The sequence below is a fragment of the Hemibagrus wyckioides genome, linkage group LG06 (assembly GCF_019097595.1).
Source record: "Hemibagrus wyckioides isolate EC202008001 linkage group LG06, SWU_Hwy_1.0, whole genome shotgun sequence".
NCBI classification, from domain to species: domain Eukaryota; kingdom Metazoa; phylum Chordata; class Actinopteri; order Siluriformes; family Bagridae; genus Hemibagrus; species Hemibagrus wyckioides.
In genome coordinates, this window is record NC_080715.1 from 7,529,476 (window position 1) to 7,547,347 (window position 17,872).

At 40.8% G+C, this 17,872-nt stretch overlaps 1 protein-coding gene across 1 annotated transcript in view; it reads right to left on the minus strand.

The window, feature by feature from the left end:
• Positions 1-2,668: 2,668 nt before the first annotated feature.
• cwc22 (CWC22 spliceosome associated protein homolog) overlaps positions 2,669-17,872 on the minus strand; it is a 45,256-nt gene continuing 30,052 nt past the window's right edge. The window contains exons 16-21 of the mRNA XM_058392250.1: positions 11,899-11,976; positions 9,332-9,484; positions 8,964-9,091; positions 8,780-8,881; positions 6,918-7,105; positions 2,669-4,803 (exon numbers count right to left, since the gene is read on the minus strand). Coding sequence (XP_058248233.1) covers positions 3,179-4,803; positions 6,918-7,105; positions 8,780-8,881; positions 8,964-9,091; positions 9,332-9,484; positions 11,899-11,976 — 2,274 coding nt within the window. The 3' untranslated portion in view covers positions 2,669-3,178. The remainder of the gene's footprint in view (positions 4,804-6,917; positions 7,106-8,779; positions 8,882-8,963; positions 9,092-9,331; positions 9,485-11,898; positions 11,977-17,872) is intronic.

Genomic DNA, 17,872 nt, shown 5'->3' on the forward strand with positions numbered 1-17,872 from the left:
AGTGTCATGCTTTGGGCAATGTTCTGCTGGGAAACCTTGAGTCCTGCGATCCATGTGGATGTTACTTTGACACGTACCACCTACCTAAGCATTCTTGCAGACCATGTACACCCAAACGGTATTCCCTGATGGCTGCAGGATAATGCGCCATGCCACAAAGCAAAAATGGTTGGATTGATGAGCACAACAACGAGTTTGAGGTGTTGACTTGGCCTCCAAATACCCCAGATCTCAATCCAATTAAGCAGCTGTGAGATGTGCTGATTCATGGAGATCCATGGAGACCTCGCAACTTAGAGGATTTAAAGGATCTGCTGCTAACGTATTGGTGCCAGATACCACAGCATACCTTCAGGGATCTAGTGGAGTCCATGCTTCAACGGGTCAGGGCTGTTTTGGCAGCAAAAGGGGGACCAACACAATATCTTAAATATGGAATTAAATTAAACATTGTATAGTGCAGATATGAAACACAGTTGTGGATTTAACCATATTTACATCAGTATTTACATCACAGTACACATGCGCAAACTGAAAATGTTATCACCTGTCACACATAGGTGAGCTGTTACTGCGAATGGTATGAATGTTCTCCTGTAATGTTCTCTGTGACAACTAATCTGAATGAGTCTTTCAGAGAATGAGCTCCGCTGACTATGTGTGTCTTGATAGTGTATTGCAGAGTGGGTGAGACGGATTCATGGCCCATGATGAAGAGCGTTTTGTTCAGTGACCTCCTGTTCCTCACTGACTCAAACTTCTCCATTTTGTATAAGAAATCACACTCATACTACACATGTATTTGTACTGTACATATTAGCTAGCATCGTCCAGTGCTATAAATAAAATTCTCCTCGTTGAGGGTAGGATATGGAAATAAATTCTAGCTTAGGTCAGCACAGACCTCCAAGGGATAAAACACATCAGACTGTATCATTAACTCCCTCTATGAGTCTAAACACAGAGCAGCCTTCACAGATTTATTTTGGAATAATATAGAATCACACAATTGTATATGTCTATCTATCTGTTCATTCCTTTTATTATTATGGATCTGGTTTTATTTATTTGTTTGTTTGTTTTAGAGTTTCATTCTGTATATATTCAGTGTAATATTGCAGATACAAATAATGTTCCATTCATCCACCCATTTGATATGCAAAATGATTCCATAATTCATCCATCCAGTGTGGGAGATTATCCGCATCCATCTGTCCATCCACTGTGGCTTTCAGTCCATCTATCCATCCATTTGGGAAGATTTCATCCATCCATCTTTCGATCCAATGTGCAAGATTCCAAGCATCCATGTAAGAAGGCTCCATCTTCCATCCATTCATCCAAAAGTGTTAGAAGATTCATCATGCATCCTTCCATGTGGGTGAGAGGGATGGAAGGATGGATGGAGGGATGGATTCCCATCCATCCATCTTTATTTAATTTAATTATATTTAATATTCTTCCTTTCTCCATTTATTAGCTTTACATCTATATATCCTCTTAATTTATCCATCTTAACTCCTCCATCCATCAATTCCGTATTTCCACTATCATTTTCATAATCCCTGTCCTACCATTTATTTTCCCTCTCTCCATCCATCCATCCATTCATTATTGTGTTGGTCTCCCTTTTGCTGCCAAAACAGCCATGACCCATTGAGGCATGGACTCCACTTGATCCCTGAAGGTGTGCTGTGGTATCTGCCTCCAATATGTTAGCAGCAGATCATTTCAGTCCTGTAAGTTGCGAGGTGGGGCCTCACAGATCAGCACAGATTCTTGATTGGAGAGTGGACAAAATGTTCACTTGCTGTCTAATATATCCCACCCACTAACAGGTGAGTATATGTATGTATATTCAGTGTTATACTTTATTGTCTAATTTCTCCATGTTGGATCGATCCCTCTGTTTATGTGAATAACTCAAGTTGGAAAAACATGCTTCCTCTCCTGCTGCTTATTTTAAGAACTTTACACTCTGTATTGCACACAAATTTCACCATGGAGATCAATAACATCTACTGCTCTATTTACCTTTGAAATTTGTTGGAAGTTAGAGCTTGAAAAACGAGCCATGCTACTGCCAACTGATTCAGAGAAAATAAAAAACTATCTACAGTTGTAAACTCAGAAATAGGGACATGCCTCAAATAGAGCCAAAGAAAATGATTTCCACCGTTTCAATGAAGTCCGTTTACCCGACTATCCGTCAATCCACAGAGCCTCCGCTCCGTTGTCCACATCCTGCACTCTAAGGAGCTTGTGATTGGCTGCTGCATGATCACAAAGGACAGTCTACACCCCATTACATACCACTACAAAGGCAGGACGCGTTTCTAGGTTAGGCATTCACTGTTTACCCTCTGAGAGGTGAACGGTGGCTTTATTAAAGTGCAGCCTGCTTCTTTTTCCCAGCTCCTGGAGGGCAGAAAGGACGCATCAGCGTCAGCGCTCGTGAGATTAGAAGTGACAGTGTTGGTTTGTGTGTTGTTTTCTTTACAGAATGACCAAGAACAGGAGAGACAGGATGTCTGCCTGACTGGACATTATTTTTCCTGTCACAAAGAAAAAAGGAATAAACATACCAATATTTAACACACATTTTATTTGCATATTTTTAGGAACCTTTCACACTTTTAGAATAAAGTCTGTCCCATTCAGGATTCACCATTTTTCCCCCCTGAACACACATGAATGAAAAAGCTACAAAATTAGGCAGAACAAACTAAATGAAAAAAGAAAACGTTTAAGGTGCATTTATTTATTTTACTGGCATGGACTTTAAACCCAACACCTAACATCACTGTGTTTAATAGTCGCATACAAACATCCACCCACAATGTATGCAAAAAATGTGATTAGATGTTGTTTATTGTTCTGCTGCCATGTAAGTATCTGGTAAGACTGGTGAGATATTAAATCAAGGCCACATTTCAAATGAAACACCGAAGCCAGTTGTTTAATCGATTCTTTTAATGGTCATATAAACACAAAACATTTTTCAGGAATTCTGAAAATACAAAATATCCTCCAGGTTCCAAACACTTTTCTCAAATTTCTACAGTCCAATGGGAATCTAAAACCGTCCATATTTCCCACAATGCACTGCTAGTTTGTACAGAAACATGGTCCAAAGTTAAGGTTGCAACGTAATAACCGATTTATCCCGTGCTGTGGGCTATCTGCGTCTTCTGGGCGATCTCTCCACGCTCCTGTCCTCTCTCCTCCTGGACTCTCTGTACCGGTTCTCCTTGTCCTCACGCTCCATTCCATTCCTATAGTCTTTGCTGCTTCTCTCCTGAGATTTTGACTTTGACCTCTCTTTCTCTTGGCTGCGTCGGCGCTCTCTGTCTCTCATGGTGTCCTTGTACTTACGCGAGTCCTCGTTCTCTCGGTTTTTGTATTGCCGATCCTTGCGTTCTCCCTTGTCAGGCGTTTCCTTTCGTGAACGCTCTCGCGCAACAGGAGAGTCCTTCCGCCTGCGCTCTCGCGCATCAGGCGAGTCCCGTCTGCCGCGCTCTCGCGCATCAGGCGAGTCCCGTCTGCCGCGCTCTCGCGCATCAGGCGAGTCCCGTCTGCCGCGCTCTCGCGCATCAGGCGAGTCCCGTCTGCCGCGCTCTCGCGCATCAGGCGAGTCCCGTCTGCCGCGCTCTCGCGCATCAGGCGAGTCCCGTCTGCCGCGCTCTCGCGCATCAGGCGAGTCCCGTCTGCCGCGCTCTCGCGCATCAGGCGAGTCCCGTCTGCCGCGCTCTCGCGCATCAGGCGAGATCTTTCTGCCGCGCTCTCGCGCATCAGGCGAGATCTTTCTGCCGCGCTCTCGCGCATCAGGCGAGATCTTTCTGCCGCGCTCTCGCGCATCAGGCGAGATCTTTCTGCCGCGCTCTCGCGCATCAGGCGAGATCTTTCTGCCGCGCTCTCGCGCATCAGGCGAGATCTTTCTGCCGCGCTCTCGCGCATCAGGCGAGCCCTTTCTGCCGCGCTCTCGCGCATCAGGCGAGCCCTTTCTGCCGCGCTCTCGCGCATCAGGCGAGATCTTTCTGCCGCGCTCTCGCGCATCAGGCGAGATCTTTCTGCCGCGCTCTCGCGCATCAGGCGAGCCCTTTCTGCCGCGCTCTCGCGCATCAGGCGAGCCCTTTCTGCCGCGCTCTCGCGCATCAGGCGAGTCCCGTCTCCCACGCTCTCGCGCATCAGGCGAGTCCCGTCTCCCACGCTCTCGCGCATCAGGCGAGTCCCGTCTCCCACGCTCTCGCGCATCAGGCGAGTCCCGTCTCCCACGCTCTCGTGCAACAGGCGAGTCCCTTCTGCCACGCCCACGCTCATCAGGCGAGTCCCTTATGCCATGTCCATCAGGTGAGTCTCTTCTCCTGCGCTCTCGTGCAACAGGCGAGTCCTTTCTGCCACGCCCACGCTCATCTGGAGAGTCCTTTCGCCCATGATCATCAGGCGAGTCTTTTCTCCCACGTGCTCGCATGTCTGGAGAGTGCTTTCGCCCATGATCATCAGGCGAGTCTTTTCTCCCACTAGCTCGTGCATCAGGCGAGTCTCTTCTCCCACGTGCTCGCATGTCTGGAGAGTGCTTTCGCCCACGCTCTTGCACATCAGGTGAGTCCCTTCGCCCACGATCTCGCTTGTCAGGAGAGTCCTTATGGGATTTGTCCTGTCGTCTTTGGAGGTCCTCCACGCTTTCATCTCGTCTCTGGTTCCTTTTGTTTTGTCTCACTTCTGGAGGACAGTCAGGTTTAGAGCTCTTCTCCTTATGCTTCTTTCCACGCTGAGAAACCTTTTTCCGCTTCATGTCCGAGTCTGTGGAACAGCAGAAATAGCAGAAACAATTAGTACGAGGAAAGCAGACAGTGCTTCAGTCAAGTCATTGTGTGGTGTAGATAATTATGGAGGAAAAAAAAGTTATCAGGGGCTTTCATTTTGAATTTGTGGAAGTAAGTTTTAAAGGAGCTGTAAATTCCCTGCACTGCACTGATGCAATGATGCTGCATGGATGGACTTGTCAGTCACTCATGTATTATAAATTATGTTGGGAGAAACTGGGGGAAATTCAAGGGGGGGAAACAAGGTCACTCAATAAACGTTCTGAATTAGGACATGACTGGAACTCGTTTCAGGCTGTGTGTGTGTGTGTGTTGGGGGGTGACAGAGCCTGCTGCTGAATACCCTTAAGAATTACACCAGTGAGTTCTGACAGCCTCAAACCAGGTCACCACTGTAAAGCTTTCCACAGTGTGTGCGTGTGTGTGTCTGTCTTCCGTCTATTACTGAGTAACTCTCATCCTCATTAGCTGGATGCTAATGCTCAGTCACGAAGAGACATCTGTGTGTGTGTGACCTGTCATTTAGACTACAACACACCCTTAACTAGCACAATAAGCCAATTAAAGCATATACAAGAAGCCATTTAAAGCACTCACACACACACACACACACACACACACACACACACTAATACAAAGGCTACAGCTGATTCAGCATCACTTCACTTACTGCAGGGTTCATTTACAGCAGTCTTTTAAAGCCCTTTGCTGTTTATATAAAGCTCTAAATAACAGAGTACCTGCACTCATCTCTGAGCACCTGACAGGCTGGAAACGATAAGGAGGAAATGATGCGCTGGAAATGATACGCTCATATCATCTCCTTTTTCCTGTTTCTCTAGAAACCGATCTCTCGTCTTGTGCTGCAATTTTTTTTCTTTTTACGTATACAGGGTCATTGAGGACAGACAGGCTAGTGCACAAAGGAATGGACTAATGCACTGGAGGGATAAGTATACTGAAGGATGGGTTAGTGTACTGAGAGGGGGATTAGTATACTGAGGGATAAGCTAGTATACTGCGAGATGGGTTAGTATACTGGGGGATGAGTTGGTATACTGCGGGATAGTTTGGTATACTGCAAGAGAGATTAGTGCACTTAGAGTTTGTGTACTGAGGGATGAGTGAGTATACTGATCTTTCCCTAGAAACTCATCTCTCGTTTTGTGCTGCAATTTTTCTATTTATATATATACAGTGTCATTGAGGACAGACAGGCTAGTGCACAACGGAATGGACTAATGCACTGGAAGAGGGATAAGTATACTGAGGGATGGGTTAGTGTACTGAGAGTAGTGAGTTAGTATACTGCAGAGAATGAGTTGGTATACTGCGGGATGAGTTGGTATATTGAGGGATGAGCTAGTATACTGCGGGATGAGTTGGTATATTGAGGGATGAGCTAGTATACTGCGGGATGAGTTGGTATATTGAGGGATGAGCTAGTATACTGCGGGATGAGCTAGTATTCTGAGGGATGAGTATACAGAAACGAGCGAGTTTACTGGGAGGTGGATTAGTATTCAGAGATGAGCAAGTGTACTGAGAGAGGGATTAGTATACTCAGGGACAAGTTAATGAACTGAGAAAAGGATTAGTATACTCAGAATAGTGAATGTACTGAGAGAGGGATTAGTATTCTGAGATATGAGCAAGTGTACCGAGAGAGGGATTAGTATATTGGGGGATGAGTTAGTGTACTGAAAGGAGGATTAGTATACTGAGAAATTTGCAAAGGAAGTGGGAGAGGGATTAATATACTGAAGGATGAGTGACTGAACTGGGCAAGGGATTGATACACTGAAGGATGAGTGAGTGTACTGAGAGAGGGATTAGTATACTAAGATAAGCGAGTATACTGAGAGAGGGATTAGTATACTAAGATAAGCAAGTATACTGAGAGAGGGATTAGTATACTAAGATAATCGAGTATACAGAGAGGGATTAGTATACTAAGATAAGTGAGTATACTGAGAGAGGGATTATTATACTCAGGGATGACCTGGTGCACTGAGAAATGAGCGAATGTACTGAGACAGGGATTGGTACACGGAAGGATGAGCAAGGAAAGACAGAGGGACTAGTGTGTACCTGAAGAGCTGGAGCTGCTGGACGAGTCATCCGAGTCACTGGAGGAGTCCGAGTCACTACTGTCACTGCCCGAGGATGAAGAGTCTGATGATGAGGACGAGGAGGAGGAAGAGTCCGATGACTCGACGTCCTGGTTCTGGGTCATGATCATCTTTGGGGCATTCTTTAGATGCTCTCTTAGCTCATCTCTGTTAGAGAGAGAGAGAGAGAGAGAGATTTAGCAGACATTAGAGCTCATCTAAGAGCTGGCGTGTACCAGAACTAATAATAGCACAAGCCCATGGCTCCATGATCTACAAAACACATCATAACAACAGACACTGTCAATATTGTAAATAAACTCTGTGCCATCTTTCCATCTGTGATAAACTGTTGTCTGAAAGCCGAGGCTTGTTTCGAAGCCAGCTTCTTGTTATCGTTTGAGCTCAGTCAGGCTCATTATAGAACTTGCACCTTTTATTAATTCACGATGCGTTTTAAATGAAATCCCTTAATAACACGTTCATAATCCACTAACAATTCAACACCTGACCTCACCTCATAAAATAATTCATAAGACATAATTAGATCTGTTATTCATATTTGAAACTTTTCCTAAAATTCTTACTTATTATCCCATCTAGATTTTTTTTTTTAACTTCATAAAATGATATTCTTTTCCCTCACTAAGCTGAAAAACTGTTTAGCCCATAACAGAGTATAGAAGATTTTCAAACAAAGATTTTGCACTAATATTAACAGGCAACATAATCACGTAAATAATTAAACAGAATTATATACATATAAAAATAACGATGTTTTTAAAAAGAAAACAAATCAACTGCTGGCAAATCACTGCACTATAAGCGCAATAAAATACTTTGGAACATGCTGTTATTGGAAAATAAGCGGCGGTAAAACTTGTGAGGTCACTAAACCCTGTTGTTGATAGTTTTACAAAACCCTGAATGTTTTATTCCGTACTTATATTTTTTCTACCAAACACTACATTCGGGAGATTTTTTAAATGCGGCATTAAAATGATGTTTAAATGTCCATCCTGTCATCCCCAATTATTTATTCTGTCCTTATTACAGATGCCATGTTGTTTTGGTTACAAAGGCTACGTCTCAATCCGCTACCTAATTCAGCTGATCAGGGAGTCGACCATTTAAACTTCTCTCTCTATCTCTCTGTATCGCAAAATCCTTCCGTCGTTCTCTAGCTTAAAAAAAAAAAAATCACACAATGCATTACAAAAACCAGTGAGCAGAATCAATACTTACTATGTTCTCTTACTGGAAATAACATTAACTCTCGGCCAACTTCGTCTACAAGTGTAAGTAGCTTGTTATCGCTGTTGTAGGTTTCGAACGATTTTTGATGTACGTTAGTAGCTTTATTTGATGCTCTATAAACGAACTGAAAAAATCCACTAGCTAGAAATGCTGCAAGGATATGTAACAAAAAGGATAATGTCTGATTTATCGATCCTGTATGTTGCTGATAAATGCCAGTGGTGACATTTTAAAGTACTGTTTTAATTTCCTAAACTGTATCCCGAATTAATCAGTAAGGGTACTAGAGAGCTGATTGCGACACACCCAAGGCTACTTTATGTCCAGCCACCTTTTGATTGGCCTCGTTATTCAAATTCAAGTCCACTGCATTTATCAGTTGGATTATTAACACGTTATTAGGCTGTATGTTTGCTTGGCAACTGGTGACATTTAATCACAGCGGTTAAACCCCTAAACTTTATTTTCCTCATTCTAAGCTTGACATTTCAACAAAATCGCCCTGTAAAAGGTTAGCATTATCATACTATAGAGAAATGTAATATATGTGCACATGGCCTACAGAGAAAAAGAGGTGTTTCTTACGTGAGGCCACCGAGACCGATGGAGGTGAAGAAATTGATGGCGAATCTGGTGTTTCGCGGGTTGTCACGCGGGAACAGGCCTTCGAAGAACGGCTGCAGAGTCCTGGCGACAAAACAGCATTGTTAACACACGTGCGTTTAAGAGGAAAACTTAAAAAGGCACAAATCCATCAGGGGCAACTCACATGTCCTTGAGTCTCTCGTTGAGCTTCGGAAGCCCCATGTAGGCGCACAGCTCCTGGAAGAGGATCTTGACAAAAATACGGCTAGAGGACGTCGTCGTCTCTTCGCTCATTCGAATGCACTCTAGAACCTGCGGGAAATTACAGACCAGTTCAGTATTTAAAAATGAGCTTCAGTATAGCAACCAAAAATGGCTTTTTCTTTAAGGCGATATAATTCCGATTAAATGAAAAGGCTGTTAATGGTTTTCTATGCTGAAAGCAACACCATCTTTGTGACTAAGTGATGAGTCATTTCACTAGCTCTAGGAGATGTGTATTATTCCATTATTAAGCAGGAAGGAATGCTTTAAAAAACCCCAAAAACTCACGCTCCACGGGACGGAGTCTGTATAAAGGAGGTGTGCGAACATTCGAGCCACGTTGCGAAGTTTGTTGGTCTCCAGCCTGTGAATGGTTTCGTACTGCTCCTGGAAGATGGCCTCAAAACTCTCCATGTACTCCTTCTTCAACAAGCAGAACCTCTGCAGAGATTCACAGAGGGAGATATAAACCACAGAGTCGTGGAGAGACAGACAGCAGGAAATAAAATAGGTAATGAGATGAATCGCCAGGCTGGAGTCGATCAGCCGGGCCGGAAGGAAGGAAGGAAGGAAGAGGAATGGAAAGTGAAGCTCATGGACAGATGCAGACACAGACAAAGGAGAGATTTTTATAACAAAAAAATAAATAAAAAAGAAACATGAAGCCTGTTGTCTCTCAGTGTGGCGTCTGTAATAAAAAAAAAAAAAATCTGCATGTCTCCTACGTGATAAAACACTCACCCTCAGGCACCAAGTTTCTAGGAGTTTTGTGTTTTAAAATTCTCTGGATACAGCAGAGGAAAGAAAAAAAAAACTTCAAACTTAGAAACAAAATAACTTCTGATGATATCAACGATCCAGACAGAAATAAAATCACCAATTAGCAACCCTAAGGTATAAATAGACTCTGAGAAAAAGACTGTGATGGTTCGTGGTTCAGGCTTTCTAAAGAGAGTGTGCATTTAATCTTTCCTGTAACCGTCTGTAGAAAATCTGTCTATACAAAACCTACAGAAGGGAAAGATTGAAAAACACCATGGGTTCGAGTTTCAAATTTTCCCCCCGTGAGTGACGAGATTTTTATAACCACACAGAGACGAACAGTAAGATGAAACCATCTAGTGGGAAATATGCAGAGAGACAAGTAGGTCAATGGACAGGTAGAGAAGAGACAGGTAGACAGACAGGTGTATGGACAAGATAGACAGCTGGGTAAGCAGACAGGCACATGGGTGGGTGAGTGGAGAGATGGATAAAATAAACAGGTTGGTAAACTGACAGGGAGATCAGTAGGTAAACAGATAGGTAAGTAAATAGTCAGACGGGGAGATAAACAAACAGATGAAGAAAAGTAAATAAACAGACAGGTAAGCAATTAAACAGGTAGGTAGACAAACAGACAGGGAGATAAACAGATAGTGAGATAAATAAACAGACAAAACAGACAGGGAGATAAATAAACAGACAAGTAAATAAATAAACAGAAAGGGAGATAAATAAACAGACAGGGAAATAAATAAACAGACAGATTAATAAACGATGAGATAAACCAAAAGGGAGATAAACAAACAGATGAAGAAAAGTAAATAAACAGACAGGTAAGCAATTAAACAGGTAGGTAAACAAACAGACAGGGAGATAAACAGATAGTGAGATAAATAAACAGACAAAACAGACAGGGAGATAAATAAACAGACAGGTAAATAAATAAACAGACAGATTAATAAACGATGAGATAAACCAAAAGGGAGATAAACAAACAGAAAGGGAGTTAAATAAGCAGACAGGCAGATAAACATACAGGGAGATAAATAAACAAATGGAGAAACAGACAAGGAGATAAACAGATGAAGAAAAGTAAATAAACAGACAGGTAAACAATTAAACAGGTAGGCAGACAAACAAGCAGGGAGGTAAATAAACAGACATTGAGAAGTACAAACAGAAAGGGAGATAAACAGATAGTGAGATAAATAAACAGACAAAACAGACAAGGATATAAATAAACAGAAAGGGAGATAAACATACAGGGAGATAAATAAACAAACAGACAGATTAATAAACGATGAGATAAACCAAAAGGGAGATAAACAAACAAAGGGAGTTAAATAAGCAGACAGGGAGATAACCATACAGGGAGATAAATACACAGTCAAGGAGATAAACAGAAAGGAAGATAACAGACAAGGAGATAAATAAACAGAAAGGGGAAGAAAAACAGACAAAGAGATAAACAAAAACAGGGAGATAAATAAACAGAAAGGGAGATAAACAAAGAGGGTGATCAACATAAACTAAGACAAACAAACAGAAAGAGATAAACAAACAGACAAGGAGATAAACAAAAGGAGGGAGATAAATAAACAGACAAAAAGATAAACAAACCGAAGTGGAGATAAATAGACAGACAAGGATATAAACACAAAAAGAAGGAGATGAAGAAAGAGAAAGGGAGATAAATAGACAGAGATGAACAAAAAGAAAGGGAGATGAACAAAGAGGGTGATCAACAAAAAGTAAGATACACACACGGAAAGGGATATAAACAAAGGAAACAGACGGGTAGTTAAATTAACAGGTAGATAAACAGACTGACGGAGAGATAAGCAGGCGAACAGACAGGTAGACAGACTGACAGAGAGATAAGTGAGTAATCAGACAGGTAGATAAATAAACAGAGGGAGATAAGGAAATAAATAGACAGGTAGGCAGGTAATCAGACAGTTATACAGCCAGACAGTGCAGTAGACAGGTAAAAAGACATATTTAAATAGACATGTAAAATGGCAGGTAGGTAAAAAAACAAACATTGTGGTAAATGGAGATGTAGGTGAGTGTGAAGAGACGAGCCTCACCCCAGCCAGAAGACCAAAGAACTTCTCGTAGGTTCTCTGTTGTGCACAGCAGTCCAGGATCATGTTACACAGCTCCTTCTGCAGAGACACAGAAACACTGATCAGTGCTATTATTACACACACACACACCATTCAAACCCTCATGATAAACATCAGCCTGGATTCAAATAATGGCACAGATCTTGTGCTCCATTCATATCCAGATGTCAGAAGTCAAAAATATTCAGTACAGACTGGAACCCACCCCCTCTAGACCATATATTTTGGGAAGAAAGGAGAAAAAAAACATGTTCAGATCTTCATTCATATTATTTTATAGGCATATACAGATGTGTGGAGGCAGCGAGCTTGGCAACCGTAAACCTGCTCCCACAAGACGTCATCATGACAACATCGTCAGCTTATCGACTTCAACACCACACAGCAGTGAGAACTTTTAACACGTCAACCATCAGCAGATCAGATGCTGAGGAATTCACTCAAGGGCTGGATTAGTGAGCTGATGAAACATTCAGACACAAAGAGCACGGGACCTGAAGACCAATGCAGATGAAGCTCTAATGAGAGGAAGGAAAGAAGGAAGAAAGAAATGAAGGAAGGAAAAAAGAAAAGCAAGGAAGGAAAGAAAAGGAAAGGAGAAAAAAGCAATAAAGAGAGGAAATTAAGGGAGAGGGGAAAGAAGGAAGGAAGGAAGGAAGGAAGGAAGGAAGGAAGGAAGGAAGGAAGGAAGGAAAAGAAAAGAAAAGAAAAGAAAAGAAATGAAAGAAGGAAAGAAGAAAAGCAAGAAAGGAAAGGAGAAAAAAAGCAATAGAGAGGGGAAATTAAGGGAGAGGGGAAGATGCAATGAAGGAAGGAAGGAAGAAAGGAAGGAAGAGATAAAGCAATGAAAGACTAGGACAGAAGGAAAAATGGGAGGAAAGAAAAGAAGGAAAGAAAAAAAAGAAAAGGGAGGAGAAAGAATGAAAACAGAATGAAAGAGAGAGCGCAATGATGGAAGGAAAGAAAAAAGAAAAGCAAGGAAGGGAAGGAAAGAAAAGGAAAGGGGTGGGGAGCAATAAAGAGAGGAAATTAAGGGAGAGGGGGAAAAATGCAATAAAGGAAGGAAGATTTAGACACCAAGTGCACATGTCCTGAAGACGAAGTCAATGAGACTGGACCTGTGTTCTAGTCATGTAGAAGTTTTAGCACTCAGTACAGTGAGTTGTTTGGGTTCTAAACAGATTTACAGCTTACACACAGACACACTCAATTTTATATTATAATACACATTCAGATTCAGGGTGTATTTTAAATCCTCACTGCCCTCTGCTTCTATCCTACACACACACACACACACCATACACACACACACACCATACACATATACACGCTAAAAGTAAATATAAGTTACTTTTAAGTGGTAACACTTCCAAGGTTTCACGATGTCTTCTTACAGATGACACAGTAATTAATAAAGCATCACGGCGGATGTTATTTTAGCCAATCCTCTCTCGCACGCTCAGAGAGACAGCCTGGCTAATTAAATCATCCCTGAACACACTGAAGCTTGTGGGTGAGATTAAATGGCTGGGCTTTTCTCTGCCCGTGAACAGGTCACTGATTCCCTCATTATCCGCCCTAATGCTTCATCCATCTCCACAAACTGAAGGCATGTGGAAGCGAAAAGAGGAAATCTGCCTCGGGGAGGAGAAAGAAAAAGGGAATCTCTTCAGGATGAGGGACCGGGACTTTACCTTATCATCAAACCCGTGGAACTATTAATGAGTGTATTACTAATGTCTGGCGTTTGAACCTCTGTTTGTTTTGTTTCTTTTGTTCTGAAGTCAATTTATTAAAATATTCCAAAATCAAACATTATAATAAATCTAAAATGTGTTTATTATTAAACACCAGGGAGAACACTGCTTTCAGGACGAGTTTGATCTGTACTTCCCGTGTGGATTATTATTTTTTCAGCCTAAAGCAACATGAAGCACAGCGAGCCTGAGCGAGTTTGTACTTTATATATGAGCTGTGTCTCATGAAGAGCTTCTCTGATACAGAAAGAAAGAAATGGATGTCCAGTGTCACTGACCTCAGAGTGAGGCAACAATGAAGGATGGAAGGATAAAAGGTAGAGGGGGAGTTAGCAGGATAGAAGGAAGGGGGATGTGAGTAAGTAATGAAGGGTGGAAGTAATGGAATAGAGAAAGGGTGCAAGGATGGAAGGAAGGAAGGAAGGAAGGAAGGAGATAAGAGAAAGGAAAAAAGAGGGAAACACAAGGAAGGAAGGATGGAAGGAAGGAAGGATGAAAGAGAAAGGATGAAAGAAAAGATAAAAAAAAGAATGAAACAGACAAAAGAAAGGATGAAAGGAGGGAAAGAAAGAAAAAGAACCAGGCATCAAGAAAAGAGTAAAAGAAGTGTGTGTGTGTGTGTGTAGAAAAACCATCACCATCTGCTCTCCTCATTTCCATTAGTGTGTATTACATCTTTATAACTGTCCATCATTCTCTCTCTGCCAACTACACCATTTCATTTTCTCGTCCTGAACCCTCGGACAAACGGCCCGTGAGGACCGGAGCAGACGTTCCTCACACTGAGAGGATCAATGAGAGCTCGAGAGACTCCACGTTCCTCCTACAGCTTTAGTACTGATATTTGGCGAAAAAACTAACAACATGAAGAGACGCATGAAATAATCAGGAGTTAATAACATCCCAAAACCCGACATTTCCTACTAACAGCTACAGTGAGAGGAGCTGAGTCCATCATGGTCATGTATCTTTAATACACAGTCTGAATGAACGTGTACTTTATCTGGTCAGTTATGGGATAAAAAGACGTGTGGAAATTTGAAGTGGATGTACGCACTCAAAGTGGAGAAAATAAACCAAACTATCATTTCAGAATACGCATTTCTGCTCACTCTACATCATTTTAATAAATGATCAAATAATAAAAATGAGAGATAAATGACGTTTCAGTTTCAAAACACGAGCTATGGCACGTGAATTTATTTATTGATTGAAGGAACGCTTATGAACTCATTGGAAATGATGGAGGGAAGGTAGGGAGGAAGAATGCAAAGACGGAAAGGGAAAAAGAACAGAGCAGGAAGAATCAAGGAAAGAATCAAGGAATGAAGGAAGAAAGGAGCATGCAGAGGAGGGAGAAAGGAAAAATGGAAGAAGGAAGTGAGCAAAGACAAGATGCAAGGAAGGAGGGAGGGAGGGAAGTAACGAAGGAAGGAAGGAAGGAAGGAAGGAAGAAAGAAGGGGCACAGAGGGGACAGAGAAAGGGAGAAAGAAACAAACACATGAGCAAAGAAGCAAGGAAGGAAAAAATGTGGAAGCAATAAAGGAAGGAAAGAAAGGAAATGAAAAGGTATGCATGGAAGGAAGAAAGGCAGGGAAAAAGCACAAGCAGAAAGATGCAAGGAATAAAGCAAGGAGGCCACAAAGGGAGGTAGGAAAGGAATTCAGATAGGATGCAAGGAAGGTAGGAAGAAAAGTAGGAAGGAAGGAAGGAAGGAAGGAAGGAGAGATTGGTGAGAGACTGGTGTATTTTGGAGTGATAAGTGATGTCACTGTCCTCTGATGCTACATTACAGAGATACTACTGAAGACTATTAGATCCAGTAGCAGCTCCAGATGCTGAAAACCAGAGAGTCAGCATTTCAAAAGATCTAATAAAAATCCAAAAGCAGCAGCGAGAGACAGAGAGAGAGAGAGAGAGAGAGAGAGAGAGGTCGCTGACTAACACTGCGTCTGTGAGGAAGTGAGTCTGTAACCAGGCAGAAATGTTCTGGACACTGCAGCGTTTCCACTTCAAAATCAAAACTCTTTCATATTCCTCCTTTATTTTATTCAGTTGCAGAAATGCTATTTTATGCTAGATCTAGGTGACACTATAACAATATCGATAAATAAATTAGAATTGCGTCCTTATAATTTCCAGAGACGTCGCAGATATCAGGAAAACATTTCAGGTAAACACAGGAAAGTGATCTGATCAACAAATTTAAAGCTTTGCTGCAAACTTAAGAAATTAACAAGCTACATAAATACAAAAAAAAATATATATATTATTAATTTATTTTTGGATCATTTGAGGTGTAAAGTACTTTATTTATTCAATAACATTATGTACTAATATTTTTCTTAACATAAATATATTGATTCATTTTTTTTTTAAAAAAAACAAAAAAAACCAAGCATTTCATTTATTTATACTGTAACAGTACAGCTCCAGCATTTTTCTGAAGCCTTCCCAGCAAACCTGTCTATCACGATACAAATACCTCCAAAGCCTTATGACCCGAGAGCCATAATTTCATTTCTTTTTAAAACAGGAAGTTAGGGATGAAACCGGAGGAAGCAGCGGACTCATTTCTGCCAACAGACTTCAGGGAATTAACAGTGGCTTTTAATGACTATATTACAGAAGTGAATTTATAAGACAGCCTGTTTCAACTGTGTGGGATTTTCTAACTGCCGGGTTTTGGTGTCTGTTTTCCCGACCGGATTGCCACAGCGGCTGTGTCTCATCGCATCCCGACCTGACGCATCGCATGACACTTTAATGATGCTAGTAAATTTTCTAAACCACATCCTCTGGATAAAAAACCCTTCATCAATCACATCACGGTGACAGGAAACGCTGTTCAAATCCACATTTGTGTGTGTCTGTGTGTGTGTGTTTCCCTATTCATTCTCTGTCAACATAATTATTATCAGTTGAAGTTTTAACAGTAAAGTGTGATGAGCATAAACAACATATAATAATGAACAGGAAGCAAACTCTGCATGGCGATGCTATATGATGAATTCACATCAATATTTACAGATAATGTGGATATCCTGATCAGTTTTTTTTTTTTTTTTTACTTATAACATGATGCGAAAATTATTTTATTAATTATCGGGATTTTTGTCATAACTTTTATTAATTCTTGTTAATATCAGTAAGTATTATTATTATTTTTTAATTATAAAGATTTGTTAATTATTTCACATTATTAACTGTGTGCATTTTTTTTTTAAATGATTAATTATAGAGATTTGTAATAATTATCTTTTATGCTCTTAATTTGTAAAATTGTAGAAAAGATTCTATTTATTAATTCTGTGCTTTTTTAATTTAATTATATAACATTTTATATATTTACTTTGATTAATTGTATTGCCCATTATATTGTCGTATATTGTATTAAGTAATAAAGACCATACATTTTTTTATATTTATAAATAACACTAACTAATGCTAAATAAATGAAAAAATTCTTATATATAATAATATATTATTTTATTTATTTATATATATATAAATAAAAGAGACATTATGTAAATCGACCAAACAGTTTATTTATTGACTGATTCATTTATTTTTTTTAAATCTGATGCTATTGCAGAAAACATATATTCTGTGATAAATAAATAGAAATCTATTAGTGTCATATGGCGCTCCCTTAATTTGTTAGAACATAATGTGACAATGTGAAATCTCCACCTTTAGAAAGATGTGATGTTAAGAAAACATTTTACATTTATTTATTTATTTTTTGTAAAAGAACTCCACTTAGGTCTATAGTAAGTGCCTGACGACGAACCTCGAAGTGTTTGAGCAGTCTCATGATCCGGTCTTGGGATTCAGAGCCATACGTCCTCGTCTACTGTCTAAACACAAACCCTGGGCTTGAAAACTTCCTTACGTGTTCTGTCTGATTACTTGTATGGCTTTTTATGTATTACGTGTATGACTATAATGCAAAACGTTGGGGTATTAATGAAGCGAGTGGCGCCCCCTAGCGTCCTGCAGTGTGTTTAAAACAGCACTGCCTTCATTAATTTATTACTACAGCGGATGTAAGGAGACATCAGTGCTTTATCACTGAAATTTTCCCAGAGTGAGTTATATTATATCTGCAAGCTGGATTTCATACCCTAATAGACTCTCTCTCACACTCTTTCACACACACACACTCTCGCTGTGC